The sequence below is a fragment of the Rhinolophus ferrumequinum genome, chromosome 2, assembly GCF_004115265.2.
Source record: "Rhinolophus ferrumequinum isolate MPI-CBG mRhiFer1 chromosome 2, mRhiFer1_v1.p, whole genome shotgun sequence".
Classification (NCBI taxonomy): Eukaryota; Metazoa; Chordata; class Mammalia; order Chiroptera; family Rhinolophidae; genus Rhinolophus; species Rhinolophus ferrumequinum.
The window spans coordinates 90,406,806-90,431,361 of NC_046285.1; the positions used below are offsets into that span (position 1 = coordinate 90,406,806).

Below are 24,556 nucleotides of genomic sequence, written 5' to 3' on the forward strand. Positions count from 1 at the left end.
TAAGTGATGTAAAATAAAATCTTCAGTCTCCCAAAAAGGAAGGTTGTATGAAAACAAATTTTGTTGTAAGCAATAAAATTTCTATATCACTATCATTTAACTTGAAAACACAGAAAAACGTGTCCACCTTGTTAAAAAGTACTGAAAGTAGCCTGAGGATTGACACATATATAAATAACATATATAAATGAAACATAACTAACAATGCAAGGCTTTATTGGTATATTTGAGTAATGTTGAAATAATATTATAGGTAAATTTTGCCTATGATACTGAACTTTTCTAACTCCTAAATTAATATGTGGATACTACAAATAGTATTATCAAGGAACAAAACGATAGAAAATCTTATAAAATGAACTTACACATAAGCATTAATTTCCAAAATGAGCCTTTATAAATTCTTTCTAGATACACAAAGAGCTCCAATGAACTCAACACATGTGTTCATTTAAAACACAGCAAATTATTTCTGTGTGATCCTAAAAATCCCTCAGACTCACAAAGCTTTTATAAACTGATGTAATTTTATATAATTAAATACTTTTCTCATTATATTAATAACTCAATTTTTATTTTAATATATTTTTAAAGATTTTTTATTTAAAATTGTAAGTCCTTTTCCAAAATGAAATCGCTTATAAAAGACACTTTGCCATTTTTTCTTCATTGATTACAATGCTCTTTTCACAACCATCACAGATATTACTAGCATTACATACTATTTCTTTAACTTGTTTGTTGAAAAATGCATGAGGCTACATGTTGTACCCACAGTTTTCATTCAGCTAGTTCAGTAAGCAGTCAAATATCTGAATATGAACTTGAATGAACTTAAAATGTTGCCAATAAGTGTGCTTTGTCAGAAAGCTGAATGATGTAAATGCTTTCTTTATCTCATTAATTCTATGAGCTGTCCCAAAGAGAACCAAGATATGACAGAATAAAACATTAGAATGTAAAAGCAATAGTCTTTATTTTAGGGAAGATCCTTTGATTCATTCTGTCATAACCTTTTGCAAGTTTTTATCCTATTTTTTATTTCAATGAAGGTGAAGATGTCTAAAATATTGTGCAAATAACCATAACAATAAAAACAATAATTATAACCAAAAAAATGGTAAACTAAGGAAAACAAATGAATTACAGAAGAAGAGAATATTGAAAAAAAGAATATATTAGTTTCCCCCAAACTGAGCAAAAGTCAATGTCATATCAGAGACTATAGGAGTATTATTAATAATTATCTTCCTTTCATTCATTTCAGCATCAGTCAAGAAAGATTTTAATTTGACTTAGAGAAGTAAAGGAATGACCAAACAGATAATTTACTAGATGAATAATAAATAAATAAGAAAGGAATGAAATTAAACTAAAAACTTGTTGAGTTCTGGTCATAGTGAAATGCACATTTAAAACGAGAAGAATGAAAATGATACTAATCTTAGATCTTAATGAAGAGAGTTTATCCCAAAACAACAATAAAAAAATTCTTTAAATATAAACATGCATTTACATTTAGAACTATTTTTATGCATCATAGTTCATGAATGTTAGCAATATTAAACATTTAACCGGTAAACATACTTGCTAAAATCTAGGAGGTTTGGGTAAAAGGGGAGATCTAATTCTTAAAGGGGAGGAAGAAAATAAGTTCAAACAAAGTTGCTTTTGAGTTTGTTGTTTATTTTTTTTTACCAGTTTTTGAATTAACGGAAAATAGTATTTTTCATCATCCTTGTTAATGTCATTTCAATGATTTTCCCTTTTCTTAGAAATGCAGTTAAATGGGGTATTGACTAGATATTGGAAACCTCAGAAGTTCAAATATTTGTTTCAAATAGGGGAGATAAATATGAAATACAATTAAATGAATCTATCAATTTGGGGATGAACACCAGGCATCATAAATACAGGAGACCCAAGGTCATGACACAAAAGAGAAGTGTGGTATTTAGAGCAGTTGAAGTAGTGTGACATTGGGCTCAGATTGCTAATATCAATGGTTTCAACATTGCTCTCTTTAATACTGAATTTTATAATGATTGAATCAAACTTTACCTTTTCTTTTTCTTTTTCTTTTCTATTTGTGATGATACCTACAGAGGTGATATAAGAGTCATGTTATTTCAAATATATAAAAATAAATATTTGGAATTATTTTTTCTCAATATCTAAAATATATAAATATGGTATGTATACGTGTATGCCCGACTCCCCATTTAGTTTAACAAGTCCAAGACAAATTTTAACCTAATTTAGGTTGTTTAATAGGTCCAGTATTCCCCATACAGAATATAAAGTCTTATAAATAATCAGACATTTCTCTACACAGCTCCACAGAGTTGGAGAATGTTATTTTCTTTCTTGACACTGGGTTATATCAAGAAATATGAAGCCTCCAGGTTTGTCTATACTAGGGAAATATTGTGATGACACTTTATTTTCATTATCCCCACTATTATTATAGCTTTAAGGCTTATTAAAATTTTTAAATCTTTTTTTTAAATTATTTTGTCAACTAGTTGCAACCCTAGTCTCATTTCTATACTTTTGCTCTTTTTACTACACTTTCCTATTCTTTGTTTTTTGGGGGGATCCTAGAAAATATCACAAAAAATAAATGTACCAATTTAAGATAATTTCTAAGTTTATAGTAACAGGTGATTTTGGAAATCAGCTTGCCTAATGTAACAGAACAAGAAATTAAGTGAAATTCTAAGAGATGGTAATTGGTTTTCAAATCAGTGTGTATTTTCTTTTTAAAGTATGGATTACCCTAGAGTGTGACTTATATAATGTGAGGAGATTACTATAATTCTGGTGAAGCTCTTAACTATATGCCTTTGTTAATATGAAAATCCTATCCTTTTGTTCCTTTGCTGTTTGTTGGAATCCAATGAATGACATTACATTTTAGGAACTTGTGCCTCATAAGTAAAAACGGACTTAAAGAGATGTATAATAAGCCAAAAGATTTATGTTACTTTTACTAATTCTATTTTAGTACATATCAGGAAACCCCTCTAGTTCTGCACTAATTTTGTAGGCACTCAATGAAGTGTTTTGAAGCATAAATGTAGTAATGTGTTTTAAAAAAAAAAAAAACACAAAAAAAACAACTATGTAACCTCAAAAATCTTTAGATAATCCAGAAGTCTGATTTTAAATGAGCTGACCATTGTGGTTTAGAAGTCCAGCTGCAAAAACACTGCCTGCTCCACCTCTTTTCACTTAGTGTATTTATTTAAATGAATGTTGTATAGATGTATACCTAGATTTTCCATATATCAGTTGATATTTGAAAGTGTGTTACTCTGAGCAGAATGAAGAAAGAATAAGCAGAAGACAAGTGTACCTACCTCAGTTGTAGGAGAATATAGCACCTAGGAATATTATGACATATGCCAAAAAGGGTTTTGAATATCTTGTTGTCTTTCACTCTTAAAGGGCTTACTTACTATATCTAGCAAAATCTCATATGAAAACAGCTACCACTGTTCTGGGAGCAACAATAAAATCTTCACTTTAGGACTTTTTAAATTAAAAATTAAATTTACTTTTTCTCCTCTCCAAGTCTGAAAGTAATTCTTAATCTATCTGTTTGGAGAAGATTATGCATCCACATAGAAAAAGAGTTAAATAAAATATTAAACTATGTAAGGATTAAAAAAATGGGTAGTTTTATGAATAGAGTGCACTGGTTTTTGAAACACTATGTTATCAAATATAATAAATTTTACAGAAAATTAGTGCTTATGTAGTGAGTTAATTTCCACACAGAAACATGAAAAGACATGCGTATTTCAAATCCGAAATGAAGTTGGTTTTTGTTATTTTAATTGTTTGCTTTTATGTTTTGATTACAAATTAGAATGCAATTGCATTCTGGAGAAATGTATTGATTTAGTTAGCCAATTTCTAAATTTCAGGGGGTAGGTGGTACAGCTGGGATGGTGGTTATAGAAACTCATTCGGACTGATTCTCATATTTCTTTCAATAATAAAATATATAACAAGATTAGATGTTTTAATTTTTTGAGTCCTAAATTATTTATTCTTACTCAATTTTAATATAAAATCCCCCTTTTCAAAAGAGTGATATGAAATGATCTCTGAAAATGAAGCTAAAAACAAGAATACATGAATAAATAATTTATATTATTGTACTTCACTTAAATAGTTTTTCCTCTACTAGCAGTACAGGAAGAAATTAGATGATTACACTGTTCTGTAAGAAAATTGCACATTGTAATTATTTCACTATATTTTATTCTTATTTTTGATTATCTGTAATGAGTATTCAATAAAAAATGTTGACACTAATGCAGTTATAAAATATATAAAATCTGAAGCTAAGTAGTCTTCATGTGTACAGATCTAATATTGAGTTATCATTGAGGTCACTGTTCTCTCTGGGCTTCAGTTTTCTTACCTGGAAAGTAGACCTGATAATATAGTTTTCCTTTGTAATGGATTTGTTATTACAATTTAAAAAACATATGTGTAAGTATTCTAGAAAGCTAAAAAGCTAAAAAAGAAAAGATGAATGTAAAGTCCTTTAAATGAGTGCCATGCTTCATTTCAATTTGTTCAATAATTACGACCATAGTTAATTTATAAAGAAAGAATTTTCTGTATTTTACTGAGAAAATAAATCACTGCCAGTCTCCGAATCCTAATGATGTAATTTTACAGATGGTTATGGTTTCATTTATGAAAAATTGAAAGACAAATAAAACTTTCACACCAGAGTAAATTGGTGGCAGAAAAAAATAAATAAAACATTTGAAAATTTAGCTTTCATAGTTATTGTAGTCTAATCTCCTGAGATGTGAGAATACATATTTAAATACGTTCTTAAGCTGATTTAAAAACATTACTCTCAAAAGAAAACTTAATTAAATATTTATAACATAAATCTATGTGTTCATCTTACCCTCTGCAAAAACAAAAATATATTTGGTTTTTCATAAAATAACTTCAAGCAACTTTCAAAAAATTAATCATAACTTTAAAAGGTATAATTTTGTTTCTCTTGAAAAAAAACTAATAGTTACTTTAGCATCAATATTCCTTTACCATAGGGTGCTTTACAAATATAATGTTTCTAAGAGCTTTGTCTAAAGATGGAAATGAAACAAATCAATATACTGGTTTAATGCTAAAAAGGTCACAAATAAAATATTTATCATTTAAAAGCTAACTAGCTAAATCTAAGTCATTAAAAATATGATTATGTCCTCAACAGAATAATCAATGCTTATTAAGAGATACTTAGGTTGCTGATGAAAGAAATATAGTTACAGACTAATTAAATTTTAGTCTATTTTTTCACCAAAAACTTATTTTCCTAGAATTGTGTAATAGTCAAATAATAATAATATTTTCCAATATTTGTTGTTTTTACTTACTGCTGGGCAATAAGTGCTAGAGATATTAAATATATTATCATATTCACAACAATCTTTCCAACGCATGACCTAGTTTTCAGTGGTGGTGGTTTTCACAACTGCCCCTATTTACATAAAGAGGGATCTCAGCCTTAGAGAACTTAGCCAACTCACCTAAGGACATACAACAATGCGTGATGGAACCAGGATTTTCTGATACCAGATCCAGTGCATTTAAGTACAAAGCAAGTCTTCATACTTAAAAAAAGGTAAATGGGGATTTATATAATGGACCAGATCTATCATCATTGATCTGTGGGATTTATTGCTTACAACTGTGTGTATATGAGATGAACCTAAATGAAGTAAGAGTGCTGTGACTAGTTTAAATCTCAAAGGTCATCAAGTCCATACACCCAGGAAGGCTAAAGCCCAATCAGTATTTATTTTTCAACTGTTCTTTTCTGAACTTTGGTTGTTGAGTCATGTATAGTAATCCAAAATAATTACCAGTGAATTTTTTAAAAAACATTAGCTGTATATATAATCAAAAATGTTTTATAAGTGAGTTGTCTTCATTATATTGTTATTATAGATTCAGATTAGAATCATCTACGTATGAAAATGGACAAGGGAAGAAAATGCATAAAATGATTTTTAAAAATTGATAAAATAAATCTTACTTTGATATATTACTTTTATAGCTTGGGGCACTGGTTTTTTTTAACTTTTATAAATAAATATATACTTGCAAATTGATAAATAATATTTGGGATCTCATTCTCCATTTTTATATTGGAGTTAAAAAAAAAGATACTAAATTCTAATAGCTGAAAAATACTTTTGTTTCTCCAGTTATTCTTCAATGTGGGTTCATATGACCATCAAAAGAATAGTTCTATGGAAACCAATAATTTCTCTGGATACTAGCTAGGCAATTTTCGTAAATTATCACCATCTAAATAACGTTAACATTTGGTAGGGGAAGTAGGTTCTGAAAATGGCATAAAAATTAATTTTTCTCCAACACTACTGTGTGTATATTACCTATTTCTCTTTATCAAACATAAAATAATTACAATCAGAATTATACTTTACTTGGGCGTGAGAGTTCCCAGTTTCAACAAACTCAGTGCTTGAGGAATTCTCATGTGCAATATCATGGAGACACTGTAGAAATACATCTAGCACAGGTGAGCCATAAGTCACCTGGGTAAAGTGACAAGCCACCATGTCACAAACAGGATAATTTTTATTAACCTATCTGCAAACTCTGAGAGTGTTAAAAATAAATAACATATATTTCCTGGAAAAAAAAATATATAAACATGAGACTCAGTCATTCTGCAGAAAAATAAACTAGCATTCAGGTCTGTATGACATATTCAAGAGCAGCCTGTTAGTGGTAGATTCAAATTAAAAACAATTATACTGATTCCTTTGGATAAACATTTTCTTGAAGTCATTACTAAATATTATTAAAATATTTTATCTAAATTTAAAAAAGAGAAAAACTTTGTTTTACATATATTTTCTACAAAGTGATTTTCTCAAAACACAGGTTTATGTTTCTGTGTCTTTCACTTGTATTCCACATCAATTACATAATGAGCATTTCATTATGATGCTGAATAATAAAAGGTGTTTTTTACCGTTGAAAAGGAAATTATAATTTTATAATATTATGTAAGCCAATTTTAACATAATCATGCTAAGAATCATTTTGAATAATTCTGTGACATCTTATATAACACCCTCCTTTCCCTTTAAATAACGCAATGTCACCACTTTAATCTGGTTTCTTTCCATTGTGCTTATTTTTCTATCTATATTGTTTTAGCTGTGTAGTCTACGGTCATATTCAGCTACAGGCATATTACACTTGATTCATTTCCATTATACTAACCCCTCTTACCATTTCTACTCAGTCAGAATAGCTATCCTATTCCCAATCACCTTTTTCATAAATACTCTCTGTATGACTTTTGGGATTTCCTGCAACTATATGCCAAGGAAAGGTGGCTCCCATCTTTCCCTACCTTCAGAAAGATCATAAGTACCATAACTCAATTAAAGTTTGCCTCTCATCTAGTATGGTTAAAATATTAACTGGAAAAACACAAGTACCTTTATTCTAAAATGAAAATGTTTTAAAAAATATTCTTAGGTAGATATTTTAGAATGTATTCTCTGTCAAAGCAAAGTGCTTGGAGCCATCATTTGTAAGTTAAAGTCTAAAACTAAAATAATTCCACACAGAACATTTATTTAACACTTTTACAGGAGTTTTGACTGTATTTTCCATTGTAACAAAGTAATGATCTATTAATGGCTGTGACTTTCTTATAAAGTACAGCTAGGGATATGATAACATTCATTATCTTCCCCTCAGAGAATCAAGAAGTATATTGGAAAGAAGAGTGACTTTTTTTTTTCCTAAAGGAATTTTGTAAAAGTTATTTCAAATCATTACTATGTCAGTTGCTTACAAGATTGTTTGAAAACTAGAGCATAGCTCTCTACAATCATGAAATTGAAGTCTGCCAGGGATGATCCTTTCTCCTTGTATTTTTAGTTGACTATGTCCCAGATAATATTTGTTTTTAAAAATAACTGTCTAACCTTTTCTAACGTGGGGTTTAATAAAATTATTTTCTCTCTTTTTTTAAGACACACTTTTTAACGGTCTTGGGCTTGGAGCCGTCATTGGCCTGGGAGTTGCCGCACTCTTGCTAATCCTTGTGGTAACAGATGTCAGCTGCTTCTTTATTCGACAATGTGGGTTATTAATGTGCATCACCAGGAGAATGTGTGGGAAGAAAAGTGGCTCTAGTGGCAAAAGTAAAGAACTAGAAGAAGGAAAAGCTGCATACCTGTGAGTATCAGATATCTGGGTCACATCACATTGAACAAGGGATGCACTTAGGCGTAAGTGCTGTATCCGGGGCTTTGCTTTCTAAGCAGGCTAAAGAGTGCAGCTGTCAGACAATTGGGCACTGCACTGTCTGTTTTCTGATCTTAAATCTGTATGAACTTAAACATCTGACAGAGCCAAATGACTGAAAACAGACTAGTGTATTAAAAGTAAACCTTAAGATGGGATCCAAGGTAAACATATTAGTCATGATTAAAATATTGATAGGTAAATACGTAGGTACATTAGATGGATAGATGATAAATTAGATAGATAGATAGATAGATAGATAGATAGATAGATAGATAGATAGATAGATAGATAATTATACCACTATATTTGGTTATGATTTCCCCCACTATTTTTCAGTTTATATTGAATAAAAGAAAGGCCTCAATAGTTATCTGAGTTAAAAACTAAGTTAAACTGATTTAAAAGCATAAATCGTGCCAAGTGTGTCTACAATTGTAAGAAGTTACTGCATATAAATTTCAAGGTTGTCTATATAAAAATGTATGTGCTATGCAATACATTATTACAGATTCTGAATTTATGCCTCCAAATCTTGATCAAAAGATTACTATATACACGTATTAGAATTTGTAGTTTTCTGTGGCATCTCATTTAATTAGACAAAATAAGAACTCTAAGAAAATACGCAAAGCTGTATTTTTTTGAAAATGTTCTTGTCATGTAAAAGAGTAATTAAGAAGTATTAATACTTAATTTTTTATTTTGTCTTTAGATAAATTTGTATCTAATCTCAGACATACAATAGGCAAAAATATGAAAGCACAGGAGAATGTACCCACACAGTGTATGTATGTGTGTATGTGTGTGTGTGTATATACACTTGTGTGTATATTACACTTGCAATCAAAAATAAACATTCTTAAGAGTTGAGGATACCTCCTTTATATATATATATATATTTTTTTTAAATTTATTGGGGTGACAATTGTTAGTAAAATTACATAGATTTCAGGTGTGCAATTCTGTATCACATTATCTTTATCCTTTATATTTTTTTGATCTTATAGTCTTTCTATTCATTCTACCATTATATAGTTTTCCTTACATTTCAGGATGAAAATTTTCAAACATCAAAAGCAGAAAGAATTTTATATCCAAGTACTTGTGTTCTATAATAAATATTTCATATTTATTTTATCACATATTTATCCATCCCTCAATCATTCACCTTTTTTTGCATTTCAAAAAAAAATCAGTACACTTAACCTCTAGATAATTCAACTTGCATATCACTACACAGTATTCAAATTTTGTTTATGTTTTCTTAGGTAAAACTTACATAGAGTGAAATACAAAAAAATGTTCCATGTGATGAGTTTTGCCAAATGTTTATGTCTGTGTAACTCAAGCCTTCTTAAAATTCTGAACTTTAGCATAACCCTAACCAGTTAACCCACACTTACTACCCCGGCCCCAGGCAACTACAATTCTAATTTTTTTTTCACCACGGGCAATTTTTAGCTGTTAGAGAACTTGATACAAATGGATTCCTACATTGTATACTCTCTGTGTCTGACTTTTTTCACTCAGTCTAATGTTTTGGGACTCATTTATGATGCTCTGTGTATCAGTAACCCATTCCTTTTTATTTTTGAGTTGTTTCTGTGTTTTTCTCTGCATACATTTACACATATATGGTCTCATACATTATTTTCTAGGCTTAGAGATATAAAGAGTCCATTCTGCATGTCTGCATTTTTCTGTGTTTTTTTTTTTAAATCTCCATGTCTATTTCAATATCACTAGGCAATTTGTCTATGACTATTTTCCACAGATACACTGTAGGGATATTTTGACTTCATGGGATGCTAAATTAGATAACATACATTTTTAATTCAAAAAATTAGATTCAGTTTGCAATCAAAATGCTACCTGCTTAATTGTTGGACACAGAACGTAACAAAGAACCAACATAAATTAGGCTCTGCCTCACACTTGAATGGGATATTAATGTCTGACATAGTAAATACAGTAAGATACACTCAGTATCTTCTACTCTCTTTATAAGAAGTTTCTGTGTTTTCATATTGTCTTATTAACTAAATAAACATATCACCAAACTTAGTTTTAGCTTATTTCTCTCATATTAAAAATCTATATATTTTATTGCATAATTATACATATTCACTGTGTGTGTGTGTGTGTGTGTGTGTAAAACTCAAAGCTGAATTTTATACATTTTCATTCTTGCTCAACCATTGAAAACATGTTATTTATGAAATAAATACTAGATAACCAGCTGTGCTCTGAAATCTAGCAATAAAGTGATGAACAAAACAAACAAGGACTTTGTCCACATGGAACTCATTCTCTGCTGCAGGAAGCCAGAAACTAAGAATTAACTAAACATGAAACTATCTAGTAGTGATAAGCACTAGGAAAAACAAAAAACAGAATGATGAATTGCTGCTCGATACTGGGACACTGAAGACTTCTGAGGGGAAGTAAAATTGAAGCTGAAGTAATGAGTTCAAAAGAGCCAGCAATATAACAATCTGGGAAAGAATAGCCTATGCAGATATAACAACAGAAAGGCCAGTAAGGCAGGAATAAGCTCACGATGGATGTTAAAGGACAAATGAACATGAGTGGTGTGAGGCACAGAGAGAGATTGGTACAAATATAGGGTTGGAGAATTATCTAGGGACCAAAATTTTAAATCTTCTTGGGTCACAGTATAGACACTTTTGTTTTGTTTTCTTAATACAAAGCTACTGAAAGTTTTTTGTTTGTTTGTTTGTTTTTTTAAGATTAATGACTTTAGCTACTTGTGAAGAATGGATTATGGAGGGTTGGTAAGTGTAGAGGAAAGATTTTAGAACAAAGGAGACCAGGGAGGAGGATCTTGACATACTCCAAGTGAAAAATAATGGTCTTTTGATCCAAGGGACCTGTGGTACTACTTTGTATAGATTTTGGATATAGGTGAGGTAGAGTCAACTATTATCGATGATTGGACTTTGAGATGAAAGAAAGATATCAGAAAGACCCGCATGATTTTTCTCTTAACTGGAGAGATGTTGGTGACAATGGGCAAAACACTAAGATGTATTCAAGTTCTGCTGTATATCATTATTATTTTTTTTTAATTTGTGTATTTATCTACCAACACCCTTCTGTTTGTAAATCCTGCTGAGTTGAAGTAACCTTAAAGACTTGGGAAGATGAAAACAAATTGTTCATTCCATGCTTTTTATCCATCATAACTCTTTATAGCATAGCTTCTCCTGCCTTAGAAAACAGTTTTCACGTCTTTTTCTAAAATTAATTGTCTGAATTGGGGGAAAAAAATACAAAAATCTCAATGAGAAATAGGATATAACTGATATATAAAACAACATATTCAATATTGTAGAATAGTTTCACTGCCCTGATATGATCCATGCTTCAACATTACACCACTTCCTTACTCCCTCACCTGAAACCCTGGCAACCATTAATCTTTTTGTTCTCTCCATTGTTTTACTATTTTGACAATGTCATATAGTTCGAATTACACAGTATGTAGCTTTTTCAGACCAGCCTATTTTCCTTAACAATGTGTGTTTAGAGATTGTTCATGTCTTTTTGTAGCTTTGTAGGTCATTTCACTTTATTGCTTACTAAGATCCAATTTTATGGATACATCACAGTTTGTTTATCCATTCATCTATTGAAAAAGACATCTTGGTTGGTTCCAATTTGAGGCAATTGTGAATAGGGCTTCTATAAATATTCATGTGCATATTTTTGTATGGACATCAGTTTTCAATTTATTTTATTATATACGTAAGAGCACAATTGTGGGATAGTATGGTAAGCACATGTTCCTGAGTAGTTAAGGTCTCCACATCCTTTCCATATGTGTGTTTGTGGTTTTTTGGGGGAGAGGTGTATTTGTTATCTGTATTATGAGTGCATCATTCCAATTTTTGTATCTCACTTACCCTTTATTATCACTTCCTTGTTTTTCTTTCTTTTACTTTATTTCTTGAGGGTGATACTTTGCAGTAACTTTCTACTTTTCACAATTATGATAAATTATACTTTCTCTTATATTTTAGAAATCTTATAATAAAGATGACATAAACATGAAATTACAAATGAAAAATCTTGCATATATGTTATAGTATTTTGTATTTAAACTATTTTCTTGAAAGTTAATAGCTACATTACACTTAAAATAATTCATATAAATTTACAGAGACACTTAAAACAATTATTTTTTTATAAATTTTATCTTGCAAATTTTGAAACACACTTTCAATGAGAAAAAGAATTATAGACCAAATGAAATTTCTTCTTTCTACTTTTCCAAGTGAAAAATATGGTGAGATGAAATTAAATTTTAAAAAAAGAAGAAGAAGAATTCTTAGTGATATTCTTAATCTATGTTGGATTTATTTTGGAGGGAAGTGGTATCGCGGAAATTTAAAAATATGCCCCATAGTGCATCCATTTTTACAATATATAGGTAGGATTTTTTTCTTAATTTTTCTAGGAAAGATGGATCAAAAGAGCCAATAGTGGAGATGAGAACAGAAGATGAAAGAATTACTAATCACGAAGACGGAAGTCCAGTAAATGAGCCAAATGAAACCACACCACTAACAGAACCAGAGTATGTAGATTGAAATGCTTAACTTTTTTATTTTGTATTTTGTATTTTTTTATTATGTATTGGTAAAGTGATAACACATTGTTATTTTTAGTAACTATTTACAAATATGATCATTTGTGAAAATTTTGTCATTTGCTTTTCAATGAAACTACATGTGAATACCTAAAATCAGTTTTCTGTTGAGATATTTCACATGAAAATTGTGTATCAATGACAGAGAAAATCAACTGTTCAAACATATATTTACAATTTTATGCAAATTGTCAAAAAGACTGATGTTACTCAGTCAGATTTTCCTACACTTTTCATACTCTTTAAAAAATTTATGCTTTGAAAATGTAATTGATTTTTACTAAAACGAACATGTGTCAGGAAATTAGTCATCACTCTGAATATAAAGGTGACAGTCTGAAATAGAAATAGTGTAAAATATATACAAGACATTTTAAATGAAGAATATTTGTAAAGAACAGGAAGGAATATTGTTAAACTGTTATTTTAATGTGTATATAGTAAATGGTGCTTGGTCTCCATTCAAGATGTTCTATACATCTTTCTACATCCATCATGGCTCCATTAGAACCATAATAGGTATTTTAGTTAAACTTTTAAAGATTATGAACATGTGCCTCAGTTCACATATATAAAAATTAACATGATTCAAACCAAAGACATTATTAAGAAATAGTAATAGTAGCATTTTATATTTAATATATTTTATAATATATGTAATATATACATGCAAAAATATATTTAATATATTTAATACAAAGTCATGACCATCAAACTGTTCTTTAAATACTGCTCATATTGTAAATGCCATTGTTTTTCAACATAAAGACCCCTTTTTCCTTTTTCCTTGCCAGCTAGCTTTCCCTTGCAAAAAAACAAAAACTTAATTTAGGCTTCTCATCCTAAACCAATGCTAAGTGTTGTCATAGCTGAAGAAAACATTTTTTTTTCATAAATCCTCTCTTTCTGTTCTCAAGAGATTGAAATGATGAATATTTAGGGAAATACAGCGTTCTATTCTGTAGCTAAAATTTCAATATAAAACTTCAGGATGTTTTCAGTGATTACATTTAAAGGCTATTACATTTTAATTTGAAGTTAACTATAGTAGAAGCAGTTGGGACAAGGTGAGTTCTGTAGTCTCCCCTTCAGAAATTATAAATCTTTTCAATGAAGAAAAATATTACCCTCAAAAAACAAATTCCTGTGTATTAATTAATACTTACAATGTTATATCAATGTGAATGAAAACAAGAAAATGCCCTTACATACAAAAGAGCTATATTTTAAAACAATCAAACAAACAGAAACAGAAACAAAAAGATGATTTAAGAGTGATGTCACAGAAATGGCAGCATGAGAGGTGCTTCTTGAAATATCCCCTGGAAGTTACAACAAATTAAACAGCTATAATTCAACAAAGGATTCTCTGCTCATCACCCGGGGAACAACAAAGAAACCCATGGATTGTATTACTTAACGGTGGGCAAATAGGGTGAGCAGGGAAGAATAGAGCGGGGAAGTGTGGAGATGCGGCCTGCTGGCCTTGGGAGCCACAGGATGCAGACCAGAGATCACAACAGCCGCAGGAGAAGGAAAAAGCCAGGCTCTCTCCCTGTGCCCTATATTCTTGCCTGAGGGATCAGCATATAAGACAGCTAGGCCCAGCATTTGAGGCAGAGATCCTCTGAGAACTGCAGCTTAAGCCCTCATGGCTAGGCAAGGAAAGGAAAGGAAAGGAAAGGGAAGGGAAGGGAAGGGAAGGGAAGGGAAGGGAAGGGGAAAGGGAAAAGGAAAGGGAAAGGGAAAGGAAAAGGGAAAGGGAAAGGAAAGGAAATACAGCCCAGACGCCTCTCCCCAATCTTCCCAATGCTCTGCCCACCCCCGCCCTCCCAGCTTAGAAGCAGACTCCAGAAAAAGCAGGAGCAGTGTCAGAAAACAAAACAGAACATCTGCAGACCCTGAGTACTGCAAGAAAGGTTTTACAAAAGCTAACCCACACTCCACATAAGTAAAGAGCTTGGGGTGGGGGGGGCAGTAGTGGTGTGTGACACTCCTGGGCTGGTTGGAATCACAAAGGCAACAGCCCACCCAGCACCCACCTTTTCTGGACTGATCTCAACATGGCAACTAGAGCCACTAAGACATACACATGTTTAGCATCAGGTTGTAGAGACAGCTCAGGGTTTTCACAAGCTCAGAACTCTAGGGGCCTCCACATCCTCCCATGGAACAGGTGCCCTAAGACCAAGGTGACCTTCCAAAGAGAAGAAGCCACCATCCAGTGGGTGGCTGAGGTGTGCTCAGCATACATCCGTGCTGGTGAGAGCAGAAACTGACTTTGTAGAAACCACAGACCGTAGCACATAGCCCCGCCAACCTAAAGCTGCATTGCCAGGGGTACTCTGGGTGCCTGGTAAGTGGCACCACCTCCACAAGATGCAGAGGAGATTTTTTACAGCAGTGGACAATCCAGAGAAAGCTGGTGGGCTCTAAGCCAAGACCTGCTCTGTTTTTTGTTGTTGTTGTTGTTGTTTATTTAGATATATATTTTTTCTTCATTTTTTCCCTTTCTCTTTTTTCTCTTCTCTTTTTTTCTTTTCCTTGCTTTTCTTTTTCTTCTTTTGTCTGTTTCATGTTTTGTATTTTTGTTCGTATCGAGTGTTTGTTCTCTTTATGAGTGAGTGTATTTTTTTTTTGTAGTTGCAGGTTTGCTTTGTTCTGAAATTGCCCTGCACTAGAACCCCATCCAAGAGGCACCAGAACCAACACATCCAGAGGCCAGCTTGAGACCAAACTAGAGCATTACCTGGTTTTACAGTGGCACACCCAAAGGGAATTCTCAACAGACACAAGAGCCCACAGGGGCTAAGCCTCCACTGAGGTGTCAGCACTCACACAGCAGCTTATACAATGTGGGCATTGCCAATCTTCATAGCTATTCAACTCGGGAATCATTCCCACCTACTGACAAGCCAAAAGCAATCAAGGCTCAATTACAATAGGAGGAAACACAACACAAGGGACACCTTTGGAACACATGCACAGGAGATTAGGGAGACTGAGCAATTCGACTACAAAGATCACATACTACATGAGCAAAGACTGATCACATATTACATAAGCAAAGACTGAGCATACCCAGCAAAGACTGAGATACATACGTGATGTACCTAATACACAGAAAGGAACACAGAGCGATAGCCAGAATGAGGAAAAAAGAAACATTTCCCATATAAAAGAATAGAAGAAACCTCCATAAATGGAACTAAATGAAACAGAGACAATCAACCCACCAGATTCAGAGTTTAGAATACTGATTATAATAATGCTTAAGGGGCCGGCCAGATGGCTCAGTTGGGTAGAGCGCGAGCTCTCAACAACAAGGTTGCTGTTTCAATTCCTGCATGGGATGGTGGGCTGCGCCCCCTGCAACTAAGATTGAAAACGGCAACTGGACTTGGAGTTGAGCTGTGCCTTCCACAACTAGACTGAAGGACAGTGACTTGGAGCTGATGGGCCCTGGAGAAACATACTGTTCCCCAATATTCCCCAATAAAAATTTAATAAATGAAAGAATGCTTAAGGAACTTAGTGAGAATGTCAACAAATATATAACAAGCATAAAGGAGGATATTGAAACCATGAAAAATAACCAGTCAGAAATAAAGAATACAATAACTGAAGTGAAGAATACACTAGAAGGAATCGCCAGCAGATTAGATGAAACAGAGAATCGAATCAGCAATTTAAATGATAAAGTAGTAGAACGCACCCAATTGGAACAACAAAAAGAAAAACGGATAAAAAAACAATGAAAATAGTTTAAAAGACCTATGGGACAACATCAAGCACAACAACATTCACATCATAGGAATACCAGAAGGAGAAGAGAAGGAAAAGGGATTGAGAACATATTTGAAGAAATAATGACAGAAAACTTCCCTAACCTGGGGAAGGAAAATGACATACAAGCCAAAAAGCACAGAGTTCCAAATAATATCGACCCAAACAGATCCACACCAAGACATATCATAGTTAAAACAGCAAAGGTGAAAGGCAAAGAAAGAATCTGAAAAGCAGCCAGAGAAAGACAGGGAGCTCCTTACAAGAGAGTTCCCAAAAGACTATCAGCTGACTTTTCTACAGAAAATTTGCAGGTGAGAAGGGAATGGCAGGAAATACTCAAATTGATGAAAAACAAAGGCCTATAATCAAGATTGCTCTACCTCACAAGGCCATCATATAAAATTGGAGAGATAAAGAGCTTCCCAGAAAAGAATAAAATAAAGAAATTCATTAGCACCAAGCTAGTGTTGCAGGAAATGTTAAAAGGGCTTCTTTAAGCAGAAGAAAGGTAAAAGCAAACTAACGAAGATAAGAAATACAAATAATAAAATGGAAATAACTATATACCTATCAATAATTACTTTAAATGTAAATAGATTAAATGCTCCAATCAAAAGACATAAGGTAGTTGAGTGGATACGGAAACAAGACTGATGCATATGCTGTTTATAAGAGAACCACCTCCGATCAAAAGACACACACGGACTGAAAGTAAAGAGATGGAATATGATATTTCACACAAATGGAAATGAGAAAAAGCTTGCGTAGCAATACTTATATTGGGCAAAATAGACTTAAAATTAAGACTATAATAAAAGAAAGACAAAGAAGGGCACTACATAATAATAAAGGGATTGATCCAACAAGAGGACATAACCCTAGTAAACATCTATGCATGCAACATAGGAGCACCTGAATTTATAAAACAGATATTGCCTGACATAAAGACAGAGATCAACAGTAACACAATCATAGTAGGGGTCTTCAAAACACCATTGAAACCAATGGACAGATCCTCCAGACAGAAAAATCAATACAGGAACAGTGGCCTTCAATGACACATTAGACCAGTTGGATTTAATCGATATTTTTAGAGCATTTCACCCCAAAGCAGCAGCATATACATTCTTCTCAAGTGCACATAAAAGATTTTCCAAGATAGACAACATAATACTAGGCCCAAAACAAGTCTCAATATATTTAAGAAGATTGAAATCATATTCCAAGCATCTTCTCTGACCACAGTGCTATGAAACTAGAAATCAGTTACAAGAAAACCAGAAAACACACATGTCACGTCCATTGCAACACAGGCAGTGAGTGAACAAGAAGGGGTGGCAAAGGTTTAAGAAAGTAAGAAACAGAAATTAAGAAAGTTATGAAACACGGGCCAAGGGTCTCACAGCCTCAAAGGACTGAAGCCCCGAATCGGGCCACCTCATGGCTTTTATTGATGCACACACAAGAAAGCACCATTGTTTTCTCCAAGGTCTGTGAATTTCACACATTATACTAGGAAACTGATTTGAACTAATTACCCATGCCTACAAGCAGCTGAACCATCAATTTCAGGATGTACCTCCCCAAGAGACAAAACCTTTATGCTGAAACTTACTGAAATGGATAGATGGTGAACTGATGTTATTACACCATTGAATCTCTTCCCAAGCAGGTTGTGGTAAGGAATGCAGCCACAAAGGCAGAAGCTCTCCTTAACCAGGGGAAGGTGGGGGTCTGTGCCCACCTCTGTCAACCCCGTGGGTTCTCCTGCTGGTCCCCACTCGACTATTCCTGGCTTGAGTTTCCTCCCTCATTGGGAATCTTACTCATCATTGGCTAACCAGTCATCCTCCGGGGCCAAACAGGGAGACATAAGGTGTTAGCACAAAGGTGAAGCAAAGTCCCTGAAAGGATTAGTCTCACAGACTCTCCTTTTTTAGGGGTAGGTACGAGGGGACAGACAGGTAGGCTGCTGTGTGACAACACACACAAACACATGAATGCTGAATAAAATGTTAATAAATAATGAACGGGTCATAAATGAGATTAAGGAAGAAATCAAAAGATACCTTGAAACAAATGAAAATGAAAACACTATGACTCAAAAATCTATTGGATGCAGCTAAAGCAGTCCTAAGAGGAAAATTCATAGCAATGCACACCTGCCTAAAGAAACAAGAAAAATCTCAACAGCCTATATTTACACCTAAGGGGATTGGAAAAAGAACAGCAGAATAAGCCCAAAGGGAGTACAAAGAAGAAGATAATAAAGATCAGAGTGGAAATAAACAAAATAGAGACCAAAACAAAAATACAAAAGATCAATGAAACCAAGACCTTTTTTTTTTTTGAGAAAATAAGCAAAATCGACAAACCTTTAGCCAGACTTGTCAAAAAAAAAAAAAGAGAGAGAGAGAGAGAGAGACCCAAATTAATAAAATTAGAAATGAAAGAGGAGAAGTGAAAACAGACATGACAGAAATACAAAAAAAAATTAAGAAAATAGTATGAGCAACTATGCATCAACAAATTAGACAATCTGGAAGAAATGGGTAAATTTCTAGAAGCATACATCTTTCAAGGCTGAATCCAGATGAAACAAAATCTGAGCATACTGATTACTAACGACAAAATTGAATCTGCAATCAACAAGCTCCCAACAAACAAAAACCCTGGACCACATGGCTTCACAGGTGAATTTTGCCAAACATTCAAAAAACCATTATCACCTATTCTCTTCAAACTATTCCAAAAAATTGAGAAGGAGGGAAGGCTCCCAAGCTCATTTTACAAGGCCACTATCACACTGATCCCAAAACCAGCAAAAGACATTACAAAAAAATAAAACTATAGGCTGTTATCCCTAATGAACATTGATGCAAAAATCCTTAGCAAAATATTAGCAAATCAAATTCAGCAATACATTGAAAAGATCATACACCATGATCAAGTGGGATTCATTCCTAGTATGCAAGTTTGGTTCGATATCCAGAAATCAATTAACATGGTACACCACTTAACAAAATGAAAAATAAAAATTATATGGTCATGTCAATAGAAACAGTAAAAGCATTTGACAAAAGCCAGCATCCATTTATGGTAAAAACTCTTAACAAAGTGGGAATAGAGGGATCACATCTCAACATAATAAAGGCCATGATGATAAATGCACAGCTAACATCATACTCAATGGGGAATAGCTGAAAGCATTCCCCTTAAGATCAGGAAGAAGACAAGGTTGCCCACTTTCATAACTTTTATTCAACATAGTGCTGGAAGTTCTAGCCACAGCAATCAGACAAGAAAAAGAAATAAAAGGCATTGAAATTGGAAAGGATGAAGTAAAATTGTCATTATTTGCGATGATATGATACTATATACAGAAAATCCCAAAGATTCCACCAATAAAAAGAAATTTGAACTGACAAATGAATTTAGTAAAGTAACAGGATACAAAATTAATATTCAGAAATCAGTTGCATTTTTATACACCAATAACAAGCTATCAGAAGGAGAAAAGAAGAAAACAATCCTATTTACAATTGCTTCAAAAACAATACAATACTCAGGAATACATTTAACCAAAGGAGGTAAAAATTCTGTACTCAGAAAGTTATAAGACATGAAGAGAGAAATTAAAGAAGATACAGATAAATGAAAACATATCCCATGCTCATGGGTAGTAAGAATTAATATAGTTAATTTGTCAATACTACCTAAGGTAATATGTAGATTTAATGCAATCCCTATCAAATTACCAATGACATTTTTTCACAGAACTAGAACATAGAATCCTAAAATTTATATGGAACTGTAAGAGATCCTGAATAGCCATGGCAATCTTGAGAAGTAAGAACAAAGTGGGAGATATCATGGTACCTGACATGAAATCATACTACAAGGCTACAGTAATTAAAAACAGTATGGTATTGGCATAAAAACAGACACATAGCTCAATAGTACAGAATAGAGAGCCCAGAAATAAATCCATGTCTATATGGTGATTTACTCTATGACAATGGAAGCAAGAATTTACATTGGTTTAAAGATAGTCTATTTAATATATGGTGCTCGGAGAACTAGAAAGACACTGCAAAACATGAAGCTAGACCACCTTCTTATGCCATATACAAGAATAAATTCAAAATGGATTAAAGACTTAAATGTGAGACCCCAAAACATAAAACTCTTAGAAGAAAATATAGGACGTAAATTTACAGATTACCCTTAGTAATATTTTTACAATATATCCCCTCAGGCAATGGAAGCAAAGGAAAAAATATTCATGTGGGATTACATCAAACTAAAAAGTTTTGCACAGCAAAGGAAGCTATCAATAAAACAAAAAGGCATCCTACTGAATGGGAGAAGATATTTGCCAATGATACATATGATAAGGGGTTAATATCCAAAATTTATAAAAAAAACCTCATACAACTCAACACCAAAAAACAAACAAGCCATTTAAAAAATGGGCAGAGGACATGAAGAGACATTTCTGTGAAGAGGTCATACAGATGACCAACAAACATATGGAAAAATGCTCAACGTTGCTGATCAGAGAAATGTAAACCACAATGAGATACCACCTCACTCTGGTCAGAATGACTATCATCAATAGTGCATGCACTATTGATAATACATATAAAAGAGCCTGCCTTCCACAGTACAAAGTAGATGCTACTTAATTCCCAGAAATTGATGTTACTAATTTTTGCCTATGAATTACTTTTGATTGGTTAGTTTTCACATGATAGCTTTATCCTCAGAATAAAATCGATTACCCACTCATTGCAAAATATATATATAAAGAAATACTAATAAATCCCAGAGGTATTATGACGTTAGATTTCACTTTCCCATAAAATAGTGAATTTAAAGTCGCAGTGGTGATTAGGAATTCTATTTGTAGCATTTTTATTTATTTATTTTTTTTTGATGTGGAAAACATATTCTGTCAAGGGAAGAAAAGTTTCCCCAAAAGCCATGTACAGATGATGTAATAGTAAACCACTGAATTTAAGAACACTAGGAAAAAAATAGAAATCTTGATTCACTGTCATCATAGTAAGATTTGTGAAACAGTCTTAAAATTAAGAAATAAAGGTCTTAATTGCTTCATAGGTTACAACTGGAAGCAACTCAAAAAAGTGCTCACAAGTGATACAAAAGTAGCAAGAAAATAAATAATAAGAAGAAAAGAGAAAAATTAAAAAATACAGTAAATATAAAAAAGTGAGAAATCCCTGAAAAATATTTATTTGCATTAAGTTACAAAGCATATTGCTAATTCACCTAGCTTCTGAAGTTACAGAATATGGTACTATTGACTGTTTCTACTTGAAAAGCTTAAGGGCTAGTAAATCTTCTAGTTGACATATTAAAAATGTTTTGTCTTTTTTACGTTCCAAACAATTATATTTTTAATATCATCAACCGATTATCAGATTTAAGCCACCCTATAATGAATGATTCAGTGCTTCTAAATTTACATATATATTATTTCATTCATCATTCTGCATTATATCAAATTTTTACAGTAGACAGTGTTAATTGTTTTATTAACTTTTAGGTGATTTTTCTGTCAATATGATATTACTTTCACAAATTGGATTTTTTTTATCCTAATAACAAAACCCTTAACATTGTAACATATTTGCTTCTACAAAACACTAACTTAAATGTTAAGGGATTCCACTTAACATGACGTAGCAAATGAAATTTCTTATTTTTATCTTTCCATCCAGAAAATTGCCTTTAAAAGAAGAGAATGGGAAAGAAGTCTTAAATCCGGAAACTATGGAAATTAAGGTTTCTAATGACATCCAATCAAAAGAAGATGACAGCAAAGCATAACACCAAGATTACAGAGGCTTGAAAAATGCTACAAAGAGCATTCAGATTGCAGTGACCCTACGACCAAAACTATTCCATTGACCTTAATTTCTTGGGAAACTTCTAGCTTGGAATAGCTTGTACACATATACATATGATCAAATACTCCTACCCATGGTCCATTTCCTTTTGTTGTTGTTGTTGTTGTTGTTGCTGTTGTTTATTTTGTTGAGAATTTCAATGTAGAGACCTGACTGGCACTGATACTTGGGTATCAATATGACTCTATGATTGAAGTACTGCAACTTATTACATAGCTAAAGTGCTCTACTTCTTAAGAACTATATTTCCTACCCCAACCTCTCCAACAAATAGGGGTTTAAGAAAACAACAAAGCAAAGCAAAAGCTTTGCAAGATAAATGTATAAGAAAGCCCTGCATGTTTTTTTTAATCGTATCTTGGGCAAATAGATTAGTAAAGTGGACTTCAGTTTAAGATGAAAACACTTAATAAATGTTACACTTTATCAGGAGAATTTCAGGGAACCCAAGCTTGAAAGAGCCAGCTATCTTTAGCAAATATTAAAAATGGAGAGAAACTTTGGCAAACTCTTTTTAAGTTATAATCACAGTCTATTGGAACATGGATTTTTGATAGACTGAAGTGCCAGATCAAAATTGTCACCCACTTGAATGATTATTAGTTGTGTGTAAATTAGATTAGAAAGATACCATAAATCTCTATCGCTTTATATATGCCATATTCACTCACAATGGATTACACACACACATACACACACACACACACACACACCAATGTATTGAAAGTGAAAGTAATATTGATTTCTGCCCTCAGCTTCAAATAAAGTAAATTAAAATGGGAACAATATCATTGTTGTCTTGATATATTTAAAATATGTGATTATCTTTTACTTTTAAATAATTTTATCAAAAAACAGGTCTTGAGTGTCCAAATACTTCAAACCATATTTTCAGGTACATTTTTTCCCATTGTCTTCAATAATCTCTCTTTAAGAATTCATTTTTCAGGTGTTACCGGTTAAACATTAAACGTAATTGGCGAATAGAAATTAAAATTCTTAATTTGATTACATTAAGGAGAAATCAATATTTAAACATGCCATAAAAGTGTCAGTGATAAACTACTGAATGGAATCACCACTATCTGTTTTTATTTTGGATGTTGTAGCTAGAAGTCATTTTAAGATTTTGATAAACAACTTTGGTGAAGAAATTCCTTAACTATTCAACACAAACTTTCTAATATAATTCATTAGGGCCTATACCCGAATAAAATACTTATTAACTTCCAAGCTATGCAAGCTCCCAGAGGTAAAAGACTGAAACATGATTTTCACTTATATGTAAGGTAAAATAAAATGTATTTATGATAATAAATATACATACCGATTGGGAGCAGGTTTTAGATTATTCCTTATCCTAGAGAGCCAAATGTTTCATCAGGCCCCATCACATGCATAACCTTTAGTGTTTCAGGTGGTATTAAGCTCAAATATTGGGGGATGCATTCCAATAAAACATTGGAGGGAAGTTTTAACAGTGCAGAGTGACCTGCTTTTAGGTTGTCTCTCTATAGAGATAATTTGATGAACGTTAAATGTAATATCAATGCCACTTATGAACACTTTTATGTACAAAGTGCTGAAACTAGCCGACAAGGAGAGACAGTTAGCTGATTTGACAAAATAGGGGTCATCAGCAAAACCAAACATGTATCCATTTGCATGTTCAGGCACTAAATCTCCAGTGTCATTGCCAGAATTTACAGGTTTATATGCGGGAGTCTCCCCTTGCTAGTTAGTCTTCCTGGCATATTCTGAAGAAAAATAAAAGAATTCCCGTGCCTACCTAAGAATTTTAGTAGGAATTATCCAAGTG

At 32.6% G+C, this 24,556-nt stretch overlaps 1 protein-coding gene across 1 annotated transcript in view; it reads left to right on the plus strand.

Annotated features, from left to right (window-relative positions):
• The window catches only part of NCAM2 (neural cell adhesion molecule 2), a 457,120-nt gene extending 433,216 nt beyond the window's left edge, over positions 1 to 23,904 (plus strand). Inside the window, exons 16-18 of the mRNA XM_033135548.1 lie at positions 8,064 to 8,268; positions 12,821 to 12,940; positions 22,549 to 23,904. Coding sequence (XP_032991439.1) covers positions 8,064 to 8,268; positions 12,821 to 12,940; positions 22,549 to 22,657 — 434 coding nt within the window. The 3' untranslated portion in view covers positions 22,658 to 23,904. The remainder of the gene's footprint in view (positions 1 to 8,063; positions 8,269 to 12,820; positions 12,941 to 22,548) is intronic.
• Positions 23,905 to 24,556: the final 652 nt, after the last annotated feature.